This window comes from Mytilus californianus, unplaced genomic scaffold (assembly GCF_021869535.1).
Source record: "Mytilus californianus isolate M0D057914Y unplaced genomic scaffold, xbMytCali1.0.p SCAF_10, whole genome shotgun sequence".
Taxonomy (NCBI): domain Eukaryota; kingdom Metazoa; phylum Mollusca; class Bivalvia; order Mytilida; family Mytilidae; genus Mytilus; species Mytilus californianus.
This window is the reverse complement of record NW_026262582.1, coordinates 75,449,731-75,473,114: the sequence shown is the minus strand read 5'-3', so window position 1 is coordinate 75,473,114 and position 23,384 is coordinate 75,449,731. Positions and strand designations below refer to the sequence as shown.

Genomic DNA, 23,384 nt, shown 5'->3' with positions numbered 1-23,384 from the left:
GCTTCGTTTCAGTCATTTTGTGATTTGTAGGAGTTAAAATCTCAGTTTTGTGGTGTTATGAGGACTTTTGTCTACCCCTTCGTCCTTAATTTTGGCGGCGTGAAAAACAAAAGCAAAACGCCATACACATTTTATTACAAAAATAGATAAAATATAGTTGTCAGTTTCAGTTTTAAAGACCAAAGCTACAGTGCAATCGTATATCTAGATCCTTATCTACAGTAATACAAACATCAATTAGTACCAATTAAATGTAAAAACATATTTAAATATGCGAAATCTGTCTATAAAACGAATCCTTGCGAAACTGGAGAACTACATCTCTAAGCTTAATTCGTGTATTATGATATTTGAATCAAGCATCTAACTATAGTAACTTGACCTTTGTGAACCGAGTACATGTCTTCTTCTATCACGTACAAGAAAGTTCGATTTATAGAGGTTTCACTGTAAATATACAGTACAGGATTTGTGAAACTTAATTTTACTTAGTTTCAGTGGCACATGAACGGCCATCTTGCATCGATAGCAAAGAGGCAAAGCGTCAATTGTTTTAAAAATACATCCCGTTTTGTTTCTTAGGTCCGATGTATAATTTTAATAAGTATATCCATTCTACACGACTTGCATTACTGCAGCACACGATGAAATGCATTTGTAATCTAAACTCCGTCAAAATTGATTAAATAACTAGACTGAGTACTCAATTTTTTTTTTAGGGGGGACTTATTTGCCGAGTGTTGTAATACTGTATCACTAGCCTGTCGACACTTAGGTGGTGAGTTCGAATCCCGCACATGGCAGGTGCATTCTACTCTAATCTTAATTGAATAGGATTGTCAGTTTTCCTACCGAAGGTTGGTGATTTTCTCCGGGCACTCCAGCTTCCTCCGTTAATACAAACTGACCGCCACGACAAAGTTTTGAAAATGGCGTTAAACACCAATCAATCAATCAATAGTACTCGTTTTCAAACTATGAAACTATTTTATTCAATGTATGTGATACCAGGTTCTAGCTGAAATCTATCATGGTCTCCAATATGTTTCAATGAGAAAAAAGAATTCAGAATAAGGTGATGCGCTTGTAGCCAGTTAGAGGAAAATATTAATAAATTAAGAAAATAATTTAAGAATAATCAATATATAACAACTATTCTAGAACCTCATTACTTTGAAAATCGACAGCTAATTTAAAACAAATCCTTGAATTTGTTTACGCATACACGAAGTTAGTAGTGGGCATTTAACATAACAAACTTCCCAAAATCAAAAGAAAATATGAAACTAATTATGTACAAGTCTAACCTTTCTTCGCAATACCATGAATTACTTCAACATGTAGTAATTTTCCAATATAAATTTGACGCGACATTATATAGCGAGGTGAACCAGTTAAGGCAAAATTATTCAAAGATCGGGTATTGGATCTGATCTTGAAAACCCATACGGTAATGCCGAATTTTTGGCATCTCCTGTCCGGGACATGTTCCAAATTATATATCTCATTTTAGCCAATAGGATCTTTTCAAAATCATAATATAAACAATGAGAACCGATATTTTTTACATAATAATTTCAAGATGGCTTGAAAGTAATAGCTTCGCACCATAATGCGAAGTAAAGCGTTTTGATCGTACTGTGCAGCACCTTTTTATATTTACTTTTATCAGGAACACGTGAAACTAGACGACACGATATAGTAAAAAAATCATCAAATAAAAAAATTCTAGACTTAAAGTAACACATGAATCTCTCAAGTTTCTGTGAAGTGTAATGTAGATGCTGTTTGTCATTTCGTCGTTTTTCTGTTTGATCATGATGTTTTAATTTTTGTTAAGTTGTCCCCCTTGAACGGGTTAGGCCGGGTTATCTAACTATATAACCAGGTTTAATCCACCATTTTCTACATAAGAAAATGCCGTTACCAAGTCAGGAATATGTCAGTTGTTATCCATTTGTTTGATGTGTTTGAGCTTTTGATTTTACCATTTGATTACGGACTTTCCGTTTTGGATTTTCCTAGGAGTTCGGTATTTTTGTTATTTTACTTTTTTGAACCTTATACCTCTATTTCCGGCCAGTGATTTCACCAATGGTGAATATACATGTACACTTAATTTCACGTAATGATTATTATCATCACAACAGAAAATAACTCACGTTACCGAGATGAAGGATTGCAAACGTGATTGAGTAAAATAGTCAAAATTTGAGTAAAAACATGCAAGTTCCGTTACAACACGTGCAAGCGGTGAACTGGAAAAAGAGTGCAACAGTAAAAATCGTTAATGCAAAAACATGATTACATGGAGTATATAGAGAACACACTGATAAAATTCTGTACATGTTGCGTTATAAAAGTAAAAACTTTAGAACATATAAGGAATATATTTGTAGTCCACTTTGTATGAGTGAAAATACTTAATGGAGAGGCAAAGGGTAAAACATTAACACAATGATTAAAAGATTCAAATGTGTTATATGCTTTGTTTTAAAAGATCAAATTGCAGTTATTAGTCCAGCATCATTTACTTAGGCATATAGCTCTTTCAACACACAATAGTGAATACAAAAATTACGCGAATGAAATTAATGATAAATAAATATGATTTCAGGAATAAACAATAATTTAGTATTATATTAATTTTGTTGAACTACATAGACCTAAATAGTTATATTCATGTTTAGTAGAACACTTGTTTAACATGTTTATATTTAGATAAAAGAGAAACTTATCAGAACAACAAGACCAAAATGCAATCCACTTAACACATATAATTCCTTTCTCTAATTTCCATTGATCTGTTTTCCATTCATTAGAAACTGTATAACAAGGGTGCCTATCTCTAAGGGAGCTACCATTTGATTTTTATGGGGGGAGGAGTGGGGCTAGGATGAAATTTGAAAAAAATAGGCAGGACAGGAGTTTTGAATTAAAAAAAAAAGACAGGACGAGAAACTTGCAAAAAAAAAAGTCAGGATGACAATTTAGGTAAAAAAAAGTCAGGATAAACTTTTAAGAAAAAGGCAGAACGAATAGAGTGAAACATAAAAAGGCAGGACAGAGATTACAACTAAAATGCAGGACAACATTTTCATCCTAGCCCCGCCCCCGCACCCCCCATAAAAATCAAATGGTAGCTCCCTAATTCCCATTGTGTTCTTTTCCAGTCATTAGAAAATGTAAAACAAGATTCAGACCAAGGATCTCTTTTAAAGGGGTAGCATGCATTAAATATCAATAAAAATATAAATCATTGTTGTATTCGCCTTTTGAAAAAAATTCAAAACACTTTTGATTCGGAAACGGCGAATTTAAATATTTTCAATACTAGTACGCATTACTTCCGTGAGAAAATATCGCTGAGCTCATTTAGAATAAACTATCTACACTGTTTCTGCTTTAAACACGTCTATAAGTATAAATAACTTTTTGGTAACTATGGAGATTTTAAAATAAAACATCTGCATCCGCCAAACTGTTTCTCGAACTACCATCAGAATTTACTCGGAAACTTCTGCTAACTGGACGTCCACTCGGAGCATCTTTAGAATCATCGCTGTCATTTGAGGAATCGTGTTTGTCGTCGTTATCTGAATCACTGTCCATATCACTTTCTCTCTCATCTTTTTCATTGACAGAAGGAAGCCTTTTAGGTTGACTTTCTATTCCGGAAGTTTCCGTTTTTGGTTTCGTATCCTCATTGATATCCGGTTTCATATTTTCGATTTCACTATCAAGTTTATCTAATCTTTCTTTATGTTTAGCTTGAGAGACGATATTAGCAAAGTTTAGTCTCGATGCGCCACCTAGCTTAGGTAAGACTGCTCGGAACTTTTCTTTCGCCCTTTCCTTACGTAAATGTTTAAGTTTATTCAAATGTTCTGTTTTTCTCCTTACTTGTTCTTTAATATCGTCATTTTTCATCATTGTGACGACCGTGCGAATGGAACTATGGGTAAGTCGTTTCGGACCAAACTGTTGCAGAACAAAGTTCGTCCTATTTATCTCAGGATTCCTCTCCATTTCTTCCATATTGACGGGCGAAGTACTCATTGTTTCCTCAGCGTCAACAGCCTTCTGAAGTTTTGAATAGTTCCTCATGAAATTTCGACTTAAAGTGCTACGCGCCATTTCCGTCTTTCTTTTTGCAAGTTTCTTCCACAAATCTTTCCCTTTACGTTGTCCAACCGAATCGTCCCCATATTCAGATTCGTTTTCTGTTATGTCTGTTGCAAATGACCTCACGGAAGAGGTGTCAGATTCCGTTTCTTGCTTATTACTTTGAAATTCTCTCACTAGTTTCAAGCCCTCAATTACTTTTATTTCTTTATCTGTATCTTCCTCATCAGATACGAAGATATTACCTAGCAGTTTCTTTTTGAAATTTATTTCTGCTGAAGGCGAGGCAATGACGTGTAAAAGTGTGGAATAACGATGAAACAGCATGCAAACAAATTGTACTAACAACATTATGCCAAACACAGCAGTAAAAGCGAATGAAATAGGCTCAATATAACCCTGACCATACCCTTTTTCATTCTTTTCCTTCCCATTGTCACATTTCAATGAAATAGACAATGACCCCAGCTCTTGTTTGTTTACTTCCGTCAACGTGTAAACTATTGTCACGAAGAGTGCATTCATTAGAAGAAATGCCAAACAAACTTTGTTCCTAAGTTCTCGCAAATCTTGTTTGATCTTCTTTTTAACTTCGTTTGACATATCCAATGGTTTCAGATATTTTTCAATAAATTTTTCCCAAAAGTTTACTTCATTCGTAGTCATATACTCAATATCACCATATCGAACATCAGGGTCCTCTATCCAGAATGGACAAACCAGTTCATCTCTAGGCTTTTCTCGTTGCTCTTGCCTTGCCAACAGAGGATTGTCTGAAATGACAAGGCTAACGTTAAGAATAAGATAAACAAAAACAAAAAAAAACAGAAAAACCCAAAGGACAAGAAACTAGAAGCTCATAAGAACCTGAATTTATTTCCTGACAAATATATGCATTTTTTAAAATCTATATAAAAAGAAGATGTGGTATGATTGCCAATGAGACAACTCTCCACAAGAGACCAAATGATAAAGAAATTACAAAAATGTAACAACTATAGGTCACCGTATGGCCTTCAACAATGAGCAAAGCCTATACCACATAGTCGGCTATAAAAGGCCCCGAAATGACAAATGTAAAACAATTCAAACAAGAAAACTAACGGCCTTATCTATGTACAAAATAATGAACAAAAAACAAATATGTTACACAGCAACAAACGACAACCACTGAATTACAGGCTTCTGACTTGGGACAGGCACATACAAAATGTGGCGGGGTTAAAATCGTTTGACAAATGTTTGAAGCGCCAAACAAAAACACAGAGTGGACGTGGACGGGTACTTATACATCCCCACAACTAAAAGACACTAAAAACAGACATGAGAGCACTCGCAGTTACTGACAACTAGTTCAAAGCCAATAACAAGTAATAAAAAAAAAATGAATCTAAGACTAATATATCATTCAGTACACATCCAAAATCTAATGGATTCAGTGTAAATGCGTCATAAACAGTCAGAGAAAAACATGACCTTGTATAATGCAAAGATACAGGTATCGACAGTTTGTAGAGCCATGAAAGTGCATATGTATATAAGAATAATATTTAGTTTGATTTTAATTTACTGATAACAAAATCAATATAAATACCAATAAAAACAATATTCAAAGTTCTTATTACAGTGTTGAATTGGCACCCTTTTAGATTTAGTTTATTGAAGGATCGATAAGTTTACCCGTTCACCTTCATTATGATAAAAAAAAGTATTAAAAAAAATACCCAGCTCCAAGGTAAATTCAAAAAGGTGGAAGTCCATAAAACCTGACTAAATCATGAAAATGAAACGCTCGACTATATCACTTAATGGAACGAATGGACAACACATTTCATATTCTTAAGCTGGTATAGGCATTTTCCGAAGAATTTTCGAATCAAAATTCAGATTTTGTTACATAAGCAAATTATGTATTTACAATAACACATTTTTGAGAAGCACTGAAGTAAAATACAATCATTTCTATGTGTCAGGATAAATCTATTTATTTAAATACAAGTCAGGATCCCTTTGTAAATTTTACAGACGCCATCACGAGTTGGTTGACCGTTATGGAATAACCGTTTCACAGATGATATCGGATATGTTCCTTATGTCGTTACTACAATACTCTTCCCTTTTTACGTATGTGACCTACCGAATTAGACTATTTACCGGATTTGTAAAAACATGAGCAACACGACGGGTGCTACATGTGGAGCAGGATCTGCTTACCCTTCCGGAGCACCTGAGATCACCCCCAGTTTTTGGTGGGGTTCGTGTTGCTTAGTCTTTAGTTTTCCATGTTGTGTCATCTGTACTATTATTTGTCTGTTTGTCTTTTTATTTTTGGCCATGGCGTTGTCAGTTTGTTTTTGATCTATGAGTTTGACTGTCCAACTGGTATCTTTCGTCCCTCTCTTATACAAAAATATTTTCAAAATTTCCACCTCCCCTTCTCGAATCAATTAATCCACAAATAAACATTCATCACAATATCTAATTCTCTCTGAAATGATCTCAATTTAGTAAATCAAAGGGCAGAAACTCCAATAAGTCGTCAATTGACAGTTTCATTCTGGCGACATATTTATAAATCATGTTGACCGTTATAATATATCTGTTTAACATATGACGACGGACATGTTCCAATTTTCGTGACCACAATATCGTCCTGTTTCCGCGAATTTGACATCACCGAGTTTGTACTAACATTAACTATACGACGGGCGCAGCGTGAGGAGCAGGATTTTTTTTACCTTTTCTTGAGAACCTGAAATCATTTCCGGTTTTTGTAGGATTCGTGTTGCTCTGCTTTAGTTTTCTATGTTGTGTTTTCTATACTGTTGTTTGTCTTTTCGTCGTTTTTAGTTTGTCTTCGACTGACGAGTTTGAATGTCACGCTGGTATCCCCTGCCTCTTTTTTCCCTCATAAATGCTTGCTTTTTACAATTTTTCATATCGATACAGTTGTCAAGATGATAGACAATTGTCTTATATTGATCAAATACAATAAAATTGTTTAAATAAAAGAAGAATGTGTCTGAGGACACGAATGCCCTCTCTCAAGCTTTGCAATTTTCCAAGTTAAAAAGGGGCATAACTCTAGAACGGTAAATGACTTACAACCTAAATTCGAACTCTGTCTGCGTGTTGTGGTTCTAAGCATTGTATATGAGTTTCCTAACATTTTGATGCGACAAAATTGAGTAAAAGTGCGGAAACGAAACAAAAATGTAATTTTCCAAGTTATAAAGGGCATAACTCTAGAACCGTAAGTGACTTACTACCCAAATACGAACTCTGTCTGCAAGTTTTGGTTTTTTTTAATTGTGTATGAGTTTCAGATAATTTGGGTGTGGAAAACTCAAGTTAGAGTGCGGAAACGAAAAAAAATTGCAATTTTCCAAGTTAATAAGGAGCATAATTCTAGAACGGTAAGTGACTCACTGCCCAAATTTTAACTCTGTCTGCGAGTTATGGTTCTCAGCATTCTGTATGAGTTTCATAAAATTTGCATGAGGCAAACTTAAGTTAGAGTGCGGAAACGAAAATGGGAAAGAAGGACGGATGGACGGTTAAGGGTAACACCTAATGCCGCCATTGCCTACGGCGGGGGCATAAACATATAAGTGATTTAAAGGCAAGGCATCCTGCAAGCCAATTAATCGTGTTGGTCGTACTACTATTCTTAAAGAAGTTTTATCGCGGTAGTTTTAAGCCGTTCAAGACAATAAGCAAAAACGTTTGAATTGGTCAAAAATAGTTATTTACGAATAATGTCTCCTATAAGAAGACAATTGATGGCTTCAGTCATGTAATTGTTTTCTCGTATTGCTTAACATTTCTACTGTAAACAACTTCTGCCTATTTACTTTAACTTTCAAGATAATACAAAAACACTACAATTAGCGTAGAAAATCATCTTTTAAGACCATTGACTCCAACAAGGAATAGATTGAGTTTTTCAGTCATATTTGTACTATTCGTAGATCGAACAATTATCGCTTAAGAATTTTACTGCTTACGTCATCATAGGCCTATATCGATGAAAAAAAAACATACCGTGTAGTAAGATGGCGTTCGTAAAACTTTCGAAGGGAGGACTCCAACTTAACAAAAAAGAGCCCTTGGGTCAACAAGTTCCTTGAAAGTAGTAACCCTCCATAAAGGTAATCAATATAGGAAACGAAGCCCTGGAATATTGTATCAAGTGGAAGATATATACAATTGTTAAGTGAAGATAATTTGTAGAGGGTTTCCCAATCATCAATCCTCTTCAAAATAAATAGCCCTGCGGTTTTTAGAGAAGATGATTTTTTGAAAATTGGCCGATCAGAATAAAAAATTTGGTATAGCAAACATGGGTTTCGTCAAATCGAACCCAACTGAGAATCTTTTATTAGAACCCGCTATATACAACATCCCTGTCAAGTTTGGTTAAAACTTGCACAGTGGTTTCAGAGAAAAATAAGAAAATGTGCAAAGTTTACTGTCGACTCACAAAATGTTAACTTACTGATTACTTCCCCTGCTCCTTCGGAAGCTCCTGGTTGGCGAGAAAAGGGAGTGATATCTTCTTTTGTGTCATTTTGTTTGAATGATGTCACGCTGCGTTGACTGAATGATGTTATTCTGGTATCCATGTCATCAAGTTTTTCGATAATTGCCCGAAGTCTTGTATCTTCTGTTTCAGTTCCAGACTGGGGACAACACATACATCTGTTTAATGAAAAATGAGAATTAGCCTGGAATGCTTCGTGTTTCACTTGGTCTTTTTCGGTGAACAAGTTCGTAAAGTGCTGTAATACCACAATATTAAATCAAACTTAAAAAAAACCAAAATTACCTGAATAAATTTCCGAACGAGAACTGATAATCGGATGTCTTTTTATCAGTAGTTTGAGGGCCCATAACCCAGCTGCGAATATCATCCAATCTAGTCCGATTTTGTGGTAAGCTCGCTGGTGTTCCAGCTGCCGTTCCGGTATCTCTTGTTCCCCAAGAAATATCGTCTAGGTTTCCCAATGCGTATATCATCATTAACATGGACATAGACGGGATTGCCAAGAAATACAAAAGGCCATGCGATAAACACCATACTTCCTGAAAGAAATAGTTTTAAAATACTATAAACCAACTAATTTTCGCGAGCGATTTATTTTCGCGACTTTTGCGAGTGGAAGTTTATCGCAAAGATAAATCGTCGCGAAGATGTAAAACTTGGATCTTCCCTTAATTAATACATCTAGTAAATTTGAAAATCTTGAAATTAAATCGCCAAGAAGTGGGGTAGAAAGGGTTAGTCGCGAAAATAAGTTGGTTTACTGTATGTATTGGTTTGATTTGTAAAACATATACAGTAACAGTTTTTTCAACTACCTCAATGGTTTTAATTGAAGTGTGCTCGCTTAGAGTGCAGGTTTTAGGGTTAAATTCCTTATCTAATCACACGAACGTTAAAAAGATTTATTTGCTATTCTGCTTTCCATGCTTTCATCATATGTCATTTTGTAGTGGACGACTCGAAGTCAGAGTAAAAGTTTCATTTTGACATGACATGTCTTTGTGCTGACTGTAACTTTGTTAGCCGGGTTGGTATTGTAATGCACATCACTATTTCATATTCAAAATATATCAATATGTTTTCTTACGGATTTGGACCCACTGGCATTAAACACACATCAATTTGTGCGTTTATACTTACATGAGCAACACGACGGGTGCCACATGTGGAGCAGGATCTGTTTACCCTTCCAGAACACCTGAGATCACCCCACCTCCCTTAGGCAAAGTTGATCTTAGATGGATTTGATTATTGTTTTAGATACCTTTGGTTACATAGCTCTTAACGAGTTTTTTTACTTATATAAGCTAGGCTTTCAAATATTTGGGCTTGAGTTTTCATGATGAATGTAAATCCAGAAAAGAGCTGCAGAAGCATATTTTCATTTTTTAGTGAAAACAGTGGGAGATCCTTAAATAAATGATAGTACGAAATAAGAATCAGATGTTTTTTTTAAAGAATAGCAATAAAAAGACCTGTAAAGATCGCTTCTTTAACCCAACATATTACGATTGATTGGTAGATTGTAGGTGTTGAACACCTTTTAGCACACATGACCGGTTTATATTGGTTGAGGAAGCCCCAAAACCATCGACTGTCTGCAGGCAAACTAGTAACCCTAGTCAATTAAGATTGAAGTAGAACGCACCTTGCCACTTGTGGGGTTGAACTCACAATCTCAGTGGTGAGAGGCTAGTGAACACGGTTTATGAGCTACCCATAACTCTCGGCCACCGAGACACCTTTTTCATTACGAATTTCACATTACAAGAGTCTGAACTAGAAAATACAGATGCATTTGAAATTCAAATAGTTACTTACCTGTGGATGCAATAACGCTGATATCACAAAGGCCGAAGCGACAAACACCAAGAAAAACGTTGTAACAGAACACCATTTAGCTTCCACAGTTTCTTTAAGGAGTCCAACTATCACAATCATCATCAGAAGAGCGTAAACTGTAGACAATATCGCGGCATAACTAAGCTGAAATTTGAAATTATCATCATGAAAACTATTGCTGTAGACAATTTCGTATGAATATCTGTATACCCTATAGCTAATATATGAGGACATTTTTGCTATTTATAACTTTCTTTTCCTTGCTGGTGATGTTTTATTTGACCGTAAATTTTAACCGTACGTTGTCCAAAAAATCTTTGATTTATTTGACAACACTTTCTTATCAGTAGTCAGCACTTCGGTGTTGACAAGAATTATCATTGATATGGTCATAATTATCAATCAACTGCTTATAAAAACTTGAACTTTTCGAAATACAATTAATGGATTTTCTACCCAGCGAATAGAATAAATTATAAGCTGTATTTGGCAAAACCTTTTGGCATTTTGGGTCGTCAATGTTCTTCAGCTTCGTACTTTATTTGGCCTTTTTAACTTTTTGGATTCGTGCGTCACTGATGAGTCTTTTGTAGACGAAACGCGCGCCTGGCGTACACAATTTTAATTCTGGTATCTAAGCTTATTTACCTGAACCTCTTTCTTGGAAACAAAACAAAGAACTACCATGATAACAACAGGTACCAGATTGATGACAAATGCCGTCCAGGGTTGAATTGCAGGAAATGCTGTATACAATGCACCTGCAACAAATGGAAACTTACATCAAGCTCAAAGTATTGAGTGCTTTAACTAACAAAATGCTCCAATGGCGGATCCAGGGGGGAAGGGGAAAGGGGGGGGGGGGGGCTTCCGGGGGTTGGAACCCCCCTTTTTTTTTGACGATCAATGCATTTGAATGGGGACATATACAGTCGACTCTCGTTATCTCGAAGTCTGCCGGACCAGAGAAATGTTTCGAGATACCCGTAGTTCGACTCAAACGAAAACCGGAAGTTTGACAGACCAAGGGACACAACTCTTGATTAGACTGGTAAAGCTAAAATAAATCTGAATGAATATGGGTAGGGGATCGCTGGTCTGGTCTCAGATCGATGTATCTGTATGTTATGGTTTTTTATAATAATATTTTTCAACTCTTATTTATTTCTTTGTACAGTTATAATTTTGTCTGGTGGTTTTTGAGCCCAGAGAGTAATTTCCAATCGATCTAAGCGTTATTTAAAATTGACAAAATTGTTCATTCTCGTATACAAGAGATTTAGAAAATTAAGATTTCTTATCTGCAAGAGAAAATAACCTAAGATTAAAGACGCCGATTGAATAGTTTTGCGTTGATCACCAACGGAAGTCTTATTCATTACTTTAAATTGATCCGGCTATTGTTTTAGGTCTATTTTAGTCATAAAGCTATTCAAGTGTTTCGGTATATCAATTCTTTGCTTTCAAATATTTGGCTTTGAGCGAATAAATTTTATCAACTGGTATTTTCATTTATTCTAGAATTAACTAATGTTTGTGATTACCTAAGACCATAAGCAATATAGTTCCAGGTGTGAGGAGAGATGAGGCAAGCAAAAGCATCTGATATCCAACACACAAAAGTGATATATCGTCATTTTTTTCTGTGACATTCTTCCAATCCATCAAGAGATCTATGATGTTTGCCATTGTTGATGGAGACCAACGACGACGTTGATTGTAAAACTCGTAAAATCCTTCCGGTGCAAAGGTCAAAGCGTCAGACGCTGCTACATATTCAACTTTATATCCTTGCTGGAGCAAAAGTGTACACAGCCATCTGTCTTCACCTTAAATTTAAAATATACAATGTATTCTATGTTTTAGGTTTTGGAATAATAAAATCTATAGAATTGTGTGGTTATATAAATGACGTGGGAAATCTGTTACTCCGTTTTTACTTTTGATTGAGTTAGATAAAATAAATTGTCGCATTGTATCAAACAGCAATTTTGACATAATACAACCATCATTGTGATTATATATACTAGTAATACAATATAAATACTAACATCTATGCAGTCATGAATGAATAATTATTTAATAATTTTTGAACACAACTGTCACAATTATTCTAAAAAAAAAATGTACTTGACGAAATTTTGCATCAAATGCTTAAAAGACAGACAACTTTTCCAAATGACATATACTAGTGAGCTGCTATTCGCCGAGGAAAAAATACTTGTTCGACACAAATATAACTATCTTTAAATACTTTTGCTTTGTCGACTAGTTACGCATTACATGTACAATTACAATGGATATTCGTTTTGGATTTACCTTGATCATACTGAACATGCTGATACGCTTCGGTTGGTAATTTTGTATATTTAGCCATGACATTGTCGTCCATCAATGAAAAACCTCTGAACAAACTAAAACATCCGGGACTGCATAACACACATCCAATCATATTCTCTGCTGCTTTCTGTAGCCAATGACTTACGGCATATTCGAATTTTTGGTACCAAATCATCGGACCTTTGAATGAAATACAATTTGAGTTGCAAATCAATAAGATTGCTACACATTAGTGTGATTTTATCGTAAATTTATGATAGAACTCAATTTAAATAGTGAACGTCATACAACTAAATACAACGCACAGAAGGAGAATATACATTTGTAGTCTTGACTACATTGAAATCAAATAAAACCAAATCATTCTGCTTTGATAATTGTGCAGATATGTATATCTTAATTCCAGTTTCCATTCCAAAAGATACATTGTAAGCGATGCTAGATTAGGGAGAACTCCTTTAATGTTTATAAACAAATAGTAAGTAGACTGTATGTGAAAGAAGTACTAGTATTTTATTAACCCTGTCTCTTTGCCTGCACCTATGAGTTAAATGCATTCACAAGCTACCTCACATGTGAAGATTTGTTTTCATATTTCTAAATTCCCTGCAGCTATTTATAAGAAAATGCTGCTAAAAGCTGCATGTTTGTTGATTTTGTTTTTTAATTTAATATTTAAACTTTACAAGCTTTGTTACAGATTTTTGTTTAGTTTTCAATTACCTGCACCTATCGGATGAATCCGTCCACAGGCTGCTCCCACGTTGAGATTTTTTTTCATTCGATCAACAAGAAGCTGTACTGCAGACGGTTGAAAATCCACATCTCCATCCAGAGCCAGGATAAATGTATTCTGTGCAATTATTTCTTTGGCTTTTTTGCTTTTCTTTAAGTTCATTAGTTTGTGTCCGAGGAAATAGTACATGTACATGACCTATACAATACAGACAAAACTATGTTTAATTCATTTATACATTATGTACCAAGCTCGATTACAGCGAGAAGCTGAAATACAATTGTTATATTCAAAAGCACCATGACATGTTTTCGTAACCATTTATTTCAAATTATAGGAAAAGTATCAATCGCATGTTTTCCCGCCGATTCTGTTATTTCATTTGTTCTTACAAACCTAATGTTCTACTAATTTATTTTAGTTTATAGACATTCTTAACATGTTTTGTTTATAATCAATGAATAGTAAGATCATGATTCATCATTATTTTTTTTTTTGGCAAATTTGAATAAAAGTTTTTGTTTTATTTTTGTAGTCCATTTTATATAAATATGTTACCTGGCTCCACCTTTTTTTATGACGAATTTTCTGTTTGTCCTTCAAATGTGCAATTATTTTGTTTCCACCTGGCAATTTCCACTCCAGCTTACCTCCATACGGCGTTGGTATCTTTGTTGGTGGCTTGATTTTGGTAATAACATTGTGAACAGCTCTGAATTAATAACATTGTGAACAGCTCTGAATTAATAACATTGTGAACAGCTCTGAATCAATTACATTGTGAACAGCTCTGAATTAATAACATTGTGAACAGCTCTGAATTGATTAAAGTTATTTTTTCAAATATTATCATATCAAAAACAAACAAAACAGTTATATTTCTTCTTATAAATATGCACTCTTACTACGAAACCAATTGGCAAAAAAATGTAAGTGTTACACTATATTAAAATAAGTTACTTTGTAAAATCTTAGCACAATATTCGCAAAATATAACTAGTTACGGAATACCAACAATGATTAAGCATTTCGATTTGTAAATCCAGAAGACTTTGAATAGGCCTATTGATGCGGCATACTGTTAAAATTTTGTGATCATGTCACTTTGACAATTATGTAAAAATTCAATATTGTTTGAATCGATTTTGTCAACGCTTTTTTACATTGCTTTTTGAAGAATTTCGAGAAGCTTTATAACGTTCTCGTTTAGATAACTTTATAGACAAAGCAAGATCTTGATTTAGAATTAATATGTATGTTCAAAGAATGACAATAGATATACAAATTAAAACACAATGTACCTAGATTGAACATTTAAATGTTGTTGATTTCAGCTGAAATAAATTAGAGGTAACTTTAGATTCAGTGAAGGACGAAGATCTGCAGAAGTTTCGAATAAAATGTCGGCATATTTTTGCTATTCTTACATTACAGTAACTCTTCCTCTTTTCGGTTTTATTACATTTCCGTTCGTATTCGGTGAAAGTCTCTTTAATTTCATAGATGTTTTAACAAGCGAAGAGATAACGCCGATTCGAGCAGTACACTCATGTTTGTATAGTTTATCCTGCAAAGTTTAAACTACGCTTTCGTTACTTGATCATGGGATTACTAAATAGACCATACACTAAGTAACGATTTAAATATACGACTTCGACAAACTTCGGATTTACTCGGCAAATTTCGGAAAAACAAACATGGTAGGAATACCTAAATGAGTAACACCTTTTTATATATTAAAAAACTTACGTAGCAGCGACGTCGATACAATCAACCAACATCTTCACATAGCTGTTGACTCTATATTCATATTGGCCCTCAGCGTGCGACTCAAAGGCGTCATCAAAGAAGATATGTGCTATATGAAAAGTTTACAAAATAATTGCAAAATAGTAGAAGATGTAAAAAAACTCATCGAAGATACCAGGCCTATAATTTTGAACACCAGACGCGCGATTTGTCTAAAAAATATTTAGAAATTAAGGTTTCAACATGGGCAACAATCAGCACAACCTTAGAGAACCCTTGTCAAGCTATACATGGGCAACAGTCAGCATAACCTTAAAAACCCTTTTCAAGCTATACATGGGCAAAAGTCAGCATAACCTTAGAAAACCCTTGTCAAGCTATACATAGGCAACAGTCAGCATAACCTTAGAAAACCCTTCTTTACAGTTTGCCCCCTTTGGTATTATAGCTCTTAACATGAAGGTAAATACCTCTGTAAATGAAGTCTGTTAAGGGTTGACATACACGAGTGTAACGTTTTTATTGAAATATGTAAACACCATACGATAGGCGACTGTTATGGTACTGCTTGCAAATGGAAAGTTGACAATTGGAAAGTTGAAATCATTTTCTTTATCATATATTTTAGTTTAGCTGCTGAAGCAATACTAAAGAATAATAGTCCCAGATGGACGGAAAATTACAGGTTTCGATTTCAACGTTCATTTTCCATGTGGTAATTATGGACCTGTCTTATAAAGTGGCATCGGCAAGTTTAAAGATAACATTTTGGACAAAGAAATGTTCCCTGATTCATAAACTCATCATAGATACCAGGATTAAAATTGTGTACTCCAGACGCGCGTGTCGTCTACAAAAGACAAAGCATTGACGCTTGAATCAAACAAATCAAGCACGAAGTTGAAGAACATTGTCGACACACAATTCCGAAAGGTTTCGTTAACTACAGCTAAGGAAGGAAAATTCTTAGTATTTCGAAAAATTCAATGTTTTGTTAACAGTTAATTTTAAATTATGACCATATCAATGATAATTTATATCAACATGGAAGTGCGGACTATTAATAAGAAAGTGTTGTCAAATAATTTATGATAATGACCATATTGATGATAATTCATACAGAAGTGGTGACTAATGGGCTGGAGATAACCTCGGGGAGGAAAGCTCCATCAGAAGTGTCAAAAACCCAGTGGTTGTAAATAAACTCATCATAGATACCAGTAAGATGTCATTGCATATGTATTTCCGTATTGACCTTTTTTGTGGTAGCATTTTTGTTGTATTTTTCTTTTGGTATTTGCGTTTGATATATTGTATGTTTTGTGTTTTTTTTTCCATCTTTGATTTGTTTTAATTACCATGCTGCATGTACAGCACTTTAGAGTATTTTTTATTTTTTACATATGGCGATTTATAGATTTTCGTTATTAGTACTATTATATAAATTATTCTTATGACGTTTTCTATTGAACTCAAAATACTATCTTCATACTTCTCGATATTCCATAATCAAAGATTTGATGTATCAAATAAATACTTCAGTAAAACGTCTTTTGGATTGCTGTCACGTAAAGGAGGGTGCGTGTTGCTCAGTATTTTGTGTTCTATGTTATGTTTTGTATACTGCTGTTTGTCTCTCAATCGTTTTCCGTTTTATTTGCCATGGCATTGTCAGTGTATTTTGAATTAATGAGTTTTAATACCTTTCGCCTCTCTTCAACGTATACCTTATTCTCATGTTGTCATGACAGTAAAATGTATGTGCTGGCCTACCTTCAAATTCATAATAATCTGGGTCTCGGATTCCAAAGTAAAGCTGAAGATTCCGTCTAGCACATTGATCCTCGTCCATTCTGTTAAATTGGTCAATAAGAAATACTAGTAAGTCAATAGATATTACCGATGTTCAAATCTCATATATTTTAATCCCTGTATCTATGATGTGTTTAGTTTCTACTGCATCATATTTGGCGTTTTTGATACTGGTAGTTTAATAAGTTTGTTTGAATTGTTCAGTCAGTTGTGTTGTATGTCAGTGATGGATGTTAACAAAGTTTTGGCTGATGAATCCCAAATATTGTCACATTAACATAGTATCTCTATTTGGGCTGCTACGGAGGCTGCTCGCCCAGTTTTGTTAATTTAACGGACTAACAAACAACTGTCATACAAGTGGGAGGTTAAGCTTGCTATAAAACCGACTTTAACCCACAATTTTCTTCGGAAATGGCTGTACCTAGTCAGGAATATGGCAGTTGTTTTTCGCTTGTTCCGTTGATTGATAGTGTTTGATTTTGTCAGTTTTTATGGACGTCCCCTTTTTGAATTTGACTTTGAGTTTCGTATTTTTGTTATATTCTTTTAGGGAGCTACCATTTGATTTTTATGGGGGGGGGGGGGGGGGGGGGGGGGCAAGGATGAAAAAAATTTTCCTGCATTTGTTTTTTAGTTGTAATCTCTGTCCTGCCATTTTTTTCTATTCGGTCCTGCCTTTTTTTTAATAGTTTAAATTGTCATCCTGCCTTTTTTTTTGCCAAGTTGCTCATCCTGCCTGCCTTTTTTTTTTACTCAAAACTCCTGTCCTGCCTTTTTTTTTAAATTTCATCCTAGCCCCCCCATTAAAAAAAGAGACAAAAGATACCAAAGGGATATATATTCATACTCATAAGTCGAAAACAAACTGTTTTCCCGTTTGAATGGTTTTACCATTGTAATGTTTGGGGCCCTTTATAGCTTGCTGTTCGGTGTGAGCCAAGGCTCCGTGTTGAAGACCGTACTTTGACCTATAATGGTTTACTTTTATAAATTTTGACTTGGATGGAGAGTTGTCTCATTGCCACTCATACCACATATTCTTATATCTATTGACAATGCCATGGCAAAAAAAAAAAACACGAAAAAAGACCAAAAAAACTCATCAATGACGCCGAATCCACAAAGGTAAAAAGCATAGCAAAGTAAGAAATTGAAAAGCATTAAATGCCAAATATTCTAAAAAGTATTGCAAAATAACAAGTTATGGCAATTTATTCCTGGTGTAAAAACCCTTAGTATTTCGAACAATTCAAAGTTTTGTAAATGATTAATTTATAAATATGAATATAAGAATGTTAATTTTGCTTTTCAGTTTTTTTTATATATATAGATAGAACATTTTGAGGATACTTACTGAAAAACTAGGTTTACAAAAGTTCAAGACTAAATCTTTATAACTTTGTATCTTTGAATTTTATCACATAGTTAATATAGTTAATTATAAAAAAAAAGTGTTTCGGTCAACGCTTCTACACACCAATACAATAGTAAAAAGATGCATTCAATTCTCAAATATTTTTTTCTATACCTGCAAATAGACTTGAGAACCTGTGTCATTTCGTTTTGTGTTTCATGCCACATTGTAGCACACATGTATATCATTGGAGTGCTTTCTTTACGTAAAACTGACCAGTCTTCGTTAGGATTGTATTCTGGGTTTTCCGTCCAGTCAGGGATAGGAACCCTCGAAGGCTTATTCTATCGAATATAAAATACAATTAAATAAAATATAATTATATTGAATCAAATATAAGTAAATAAAATAAAATATAATTGAATTGAATTAAATAAAATATGATATAATTAAATAAAATATAGTTTAATACAAAAAGAAAAAATGTGATTAGAACCATATCTCGTATATATCATAGAATATTTTGTTACATCTGGTGATCCGTTTATTTGGCAATCGCCATGGCAGTCAGCAGGGTTTAAGAACATCCGTTGTTCGACCTGCTAGTTAAATGCGTTTTGTTAAAATATACTTTTTCACTTTTTTGGTCATTTGGAAAATGTTGTTTGTGCTGTATTTAGACCACTCTACCAAGAAATTTGTTTTGCATGCTCACGTATAAAAATTGCGGTTTTTATCCAACGCAATCATAGGTTTGAACGTTATTTTCAATTTAGACTTTTTTATATTTTTTCGTTTGAGCTTGTATTATATTTGCCTTCGGGTTTATATAATCCGTTCATCCTATTTCGACTCTTCAAAATTCAAGAGTCAATCCTAAATTGAGGTAAATTATATGGCCTTCCAAATACCGTTTCGATTCCTAACATAACTGAAGAGACATTAATTGTCGAAATCCGGATATGGTGTACCAATTTTTGCACCTCATGTTTACGGTATACCATCTTTTCTACAAGTTTATTGTTTTCTGTTTGGTATTAAATTAATAATTTAGATCCATTTTGTTACATCTGGTGATCCGTTTATTTGGCAATCGCCATGGCAGTCAGCAGGGTTTAAGAACATCAGTTGTTCGACCTAGTCAAATGCGTTTTGTTAAAATATACTTTTTCACTTTTTTGGTCTTTTGGAAAATGTTGTTTGTGCTGTATTTAGACCCCTCTACCAAGAAATTTGTTTTGCATGCACACGTATAAAAATTGCGCTATTTATCCAACGCAATCATAGGTTTGAACGTTGTTTTCAATTTAGACTTGTTTATATCATAGACTGTATATATTGTTCAATTGTTTCCAAATTTTAATTTACTTTCAAGGTTAATTTCATTGGAGTCAAGGTAGGCGAAGAATATATCTCTGTGTGTGCATGTGTGTGTGTGTATGAATGTTTGTATGACAGTGTCTAAATGCCTTTATTTCTTATGCAGCAAAACTACTGCAATCTGATTGGTTAATTACCCCGATGTAAATAACTCCCCACCCTTGTTTATCCCGGGATAAATAAAATTTTGCCAAAAAATTGAAAAATAAAAAAATTTGCCCAAATAAAGAAAAAAAAGAAAATGTCAAAAAGAAAAAAAAAATATAAAAAATAAAATAAATTCGTTATCTTGGTGTACTCAGGGGTGTACGGAATTTTTTCTGCGCCTCAGGGTTATGAATTTTCAACAACGGTGTAAAATTCTGTACACCCCTGATTACACCAAGATAACTAATAATGTTTCAAATAAATATTAAAAACTATAACAACGTTTGAGCAAATAAACTGAAATAATGAAAAAAAGAACAATAGCTAAAAAAATTAACTGAACTTGACATGTATAATTCCGGCTCGATTGAAACCTTGACTACCGAATTAGACCTATCAAATAATCATTGGGTTTGAACTTACAAAAAAAAAAACACGACGGGAGCGACATGTGGAGCAGGATCTGCTTACCCTTCCGAAGCACCTGAGATCACCCCCGGTTTTTTGTGGAGTTCGTGTTGATTAGTCTTTAGTTTTCTGTGTAGTGTTTTATTTTACTGTTGTTTGTCTTTCCGTCTTTTTCTTTTTGTCATGGCGGTGTTTTTTTTTTAGTTTGAATGTCTCTTTTGTATCTTTCGCCTCTCTCACATTGACTAATAAAATTGAGAATGGAAATGGGGAATGTTTGAAATGAGACAACAACCCAACCATAGAGCAGACAGCAGCCGAAGGCCACCAATGGGTCTTCAATGCAGCGAGAAACTCCCGCACCCGAAGGCGCCTTTCAGCTGGCCCCTAAACAAATATGTATACTAGTTCAGTGATAATGGACGTCATACTAAACTCCAAATTATACACAGGAAACTAAATTTAAAAATGATACAAGACTAACAAAGGCCAGAGTATAGTTTAAAAACACTAATATATTACCGATTCTATCGTGGTTTTATATTCCTCGTCGGTTCGCCTTCTATTCAACATGAACGACTGGTCCAATAACAATCCACAATACAATGGCTTAACGAACAGTCTGAAATTCATAAACGACAAGGCATTTACGATGAAAACAAATTTTAATAAAATGTTACAGATACATTTGTTGTAAGTATTGCAGTACTCCAAATTAGTGACACTTCATACACACACAATAACAATAATATCAATAAATTAATAAATGATTTATTGTATGTAAATCCAAATATCATTCCTTATCAAAACGGTTTAAGTTTGAAACTTATGTCTTTATAACAAATATTTGAAGTAGCGCTATATTAAATTTTATGTCAATTTTAACATATTTCTGAAAAAAATCATTAACCCAAAGTACCCTATTATTCTCTATTCTTTTTTTTTTTTTTTTTTTTTGCTTATTGTTTGTCTATTCGTTATATTTTTGTTCTTTTATTCTGCACTGACTCTGTTTGTCGATTATTCTCTATTATGAAAACCTAATCAAGACCCCCATAGTTGGTAATAGTGATTAAGCTATTCAAATCTGCGTGTAAATAGTATGTGACGAGAAATCTCTGAGTCTTTTACAGCCGATTGCATTGAGTGTGTAGGTAAAGGTAATATATTTGGTTAGCTTGCTTGCTAGCTGAACCGTGAAGTCATTATTAGGTAAGGTATACTACCCTCCTTTCGAAGTAGCCTACTCCTACAGACAGATAGATTGCTTATCTGTCGGACTAGTCTACTCTTAAAGAAGGGTAGTTTACCTAACCTAATAATGACTTCATGGTTCAGCTAGCAAGCAAGCTAGTCTAAGATATTACCTTTACCTACACACTCAATGCAATCGGCTGTAAATAAGTTCAAATATCTATTTAGACATCTAGATGGTCTTTCTTTCTTGCGAAATGTTTGAATTATCAGATGGTAGGAACGCAATATGCATTGTAAGTTTATCAGGGAGTCATCTGATTTTATATTATCATATTAATTGTTTAAATTCTTACAATTGTTATCCCGATTAAACATTCATCAATATAATATCATTTTAGCGGAATCACATTGGTATTATTCTTATATGATTTGCAAATTTATAGATAATTGAAGTGATATGACCGTTAGGTATTTTCCCCTTGATTTACACTTCGATACACTTTGTTGCCGAAACGACTTTAATAATCCATGTAAATACTAATATAAAAGTAAGGAGATGTGGTATGATTGACAATGAGACAATAACCAATTAAGTTCAAATGAAGTGGATGTAAGCAATTATTGGCAACCGTACGGCCCTCAACAATGAGAAAAATCTATACTGTATAGTCGGCTATAAAAGGCCCAACATGAAAAATATGAAACAATTCAATTGAGAAAACTAACGGCCTAATTTGAAAAAAAAACAAAAAAAAACGAAAAACAAATATGACAGACATGAACCAACGGCAACCACTGAACTTTAGGCTCCTGATTATGGACAGGCACATACAGAATGTGGCGGGGTTAAACATGTTTGTGAGCGCTCAGTTACAGCACAACATAAACTATAAAAATCAGTTGCAAAGGGCTTAACTCATCAGAACGATACAAAGAAGAAAAACATCTAACAAAAACACAGACCGGACGTGGCCGGGTATTTACTAAGCCGGGTTTACTGTAAAATATTCATACGCGATACACATGGATGGAATTTGGAGTTTCAAGAAAGTAAAAATTGAAAGAAACATTTTAAAAATGTTTGGATTGATAATTATAGGATTTAACACATTTTTTTAGAGGAATTATTATCGTGTAAATTAGGTCGTGAACTCTTTACCATCTTCGGAATTTATATTCACTTTATAACACAGTTAATGGTTGATAACTTCCAGAAAGAAATCCTTTTAATACTATAAAATATTAAAAACAAAGTATTTTTATTAGACTTACTTATCTGTTGATTGGAGCCTTTCTTTCTTTGGAGACCAAATATAATTTGTGATTAGTAGAAGAGATAAATAACTTATTATTCCACCTGTCACCAACGGCCAAATATCGGTAAATCTGTCTACTAAATTTAGTATGGGGTTGTGGTTATTGTCTGTCCAGTGCGGAAATTTAATTTCACATTTTCCAAACCAGAATGTTCCAATATTGTCGTCATAACTTCCGGTACCATTCGAAGACATAAGCACAAATAAAACGACCAGTGCTATTGGCGTTGCCATGGTTAGAGGTAACCCGAATGCCATTCTCTGCGCAACTACTTTGCAAGCTGCCTTCGCTATTTTATAACACACTCCGTTCATTATTATATATACAAGAGCTATCATGAATGGAAACCACTTTTTAAAAGTCGGACATTCATTTAAAATTGTTCCGTCCGTCAAAATGGTGTTCATAATGGACGGTTGGCTTTTAGC

The 23,384-nt window shown here is 34.1% G+C and overlaps 1 protein-coding gene across 1 annotated transcript; it reads right to left on the bottom strand.

Annotated features, from left to right (window-relative positions):
* Positions 1-204: 204 nt before the first annotated feature.
* Positions 205-23,150, bottom strand: LOC127719175 (chitin synthase chs-2-like). The gene is made up of 15 exons (XM_052225197.1): positions 22,912-23,150; positions 20,965-21,064; positions 18,682-18,851; positions 17,112-17,191; positions 15,339-15,447; positions 14,148-14,301; positions 13,577-13,787; positions 12,833-13,033; positions 12,058-12,342; positions 11,162-11,274; positions 10,493-10,657; positions 8,954-9,210; positions 8,624-8,826; positions 4,195-4,898; positions 205-216 (listed from the first exon to the last, which is right to left on the bottom strand). The coding sequence occupies exons 1-15, from the start codon at positions 23,148-23,150 to the stop codon at positions 205-207; spliced, it is 3,003 nt and encodes a 1,000-aa protein (XP_052081157.1).
* Between the last annotated feature and the right edge of the window lie 234 nt (positions 23,151-23,384).

Bases quoted from the DNA above. Each gene is read 5' to 3' on its own strand.
- LOC127719175 (XM_052225197.1), bottom strand. From the start codon at position 23,150: ATGTCTTCGAATGGTACCGGAAGTTATGACGACAATATTGGAACATTC. The intron at 14,302-15,338 runs GTAAGTTTTTTA...TTATTAATTCAG, and splicing joins TGTATCGACGTCGCTGCTAC to AGCTGTTCACAATGTTATTA. The intron at 13,788-14,147 runs GTAACATATTTA...TGTATTGTATAG, and splicing joins ATAAAAAAAGGTGGAGCCAG to GTCATGTACATGTACTATTT.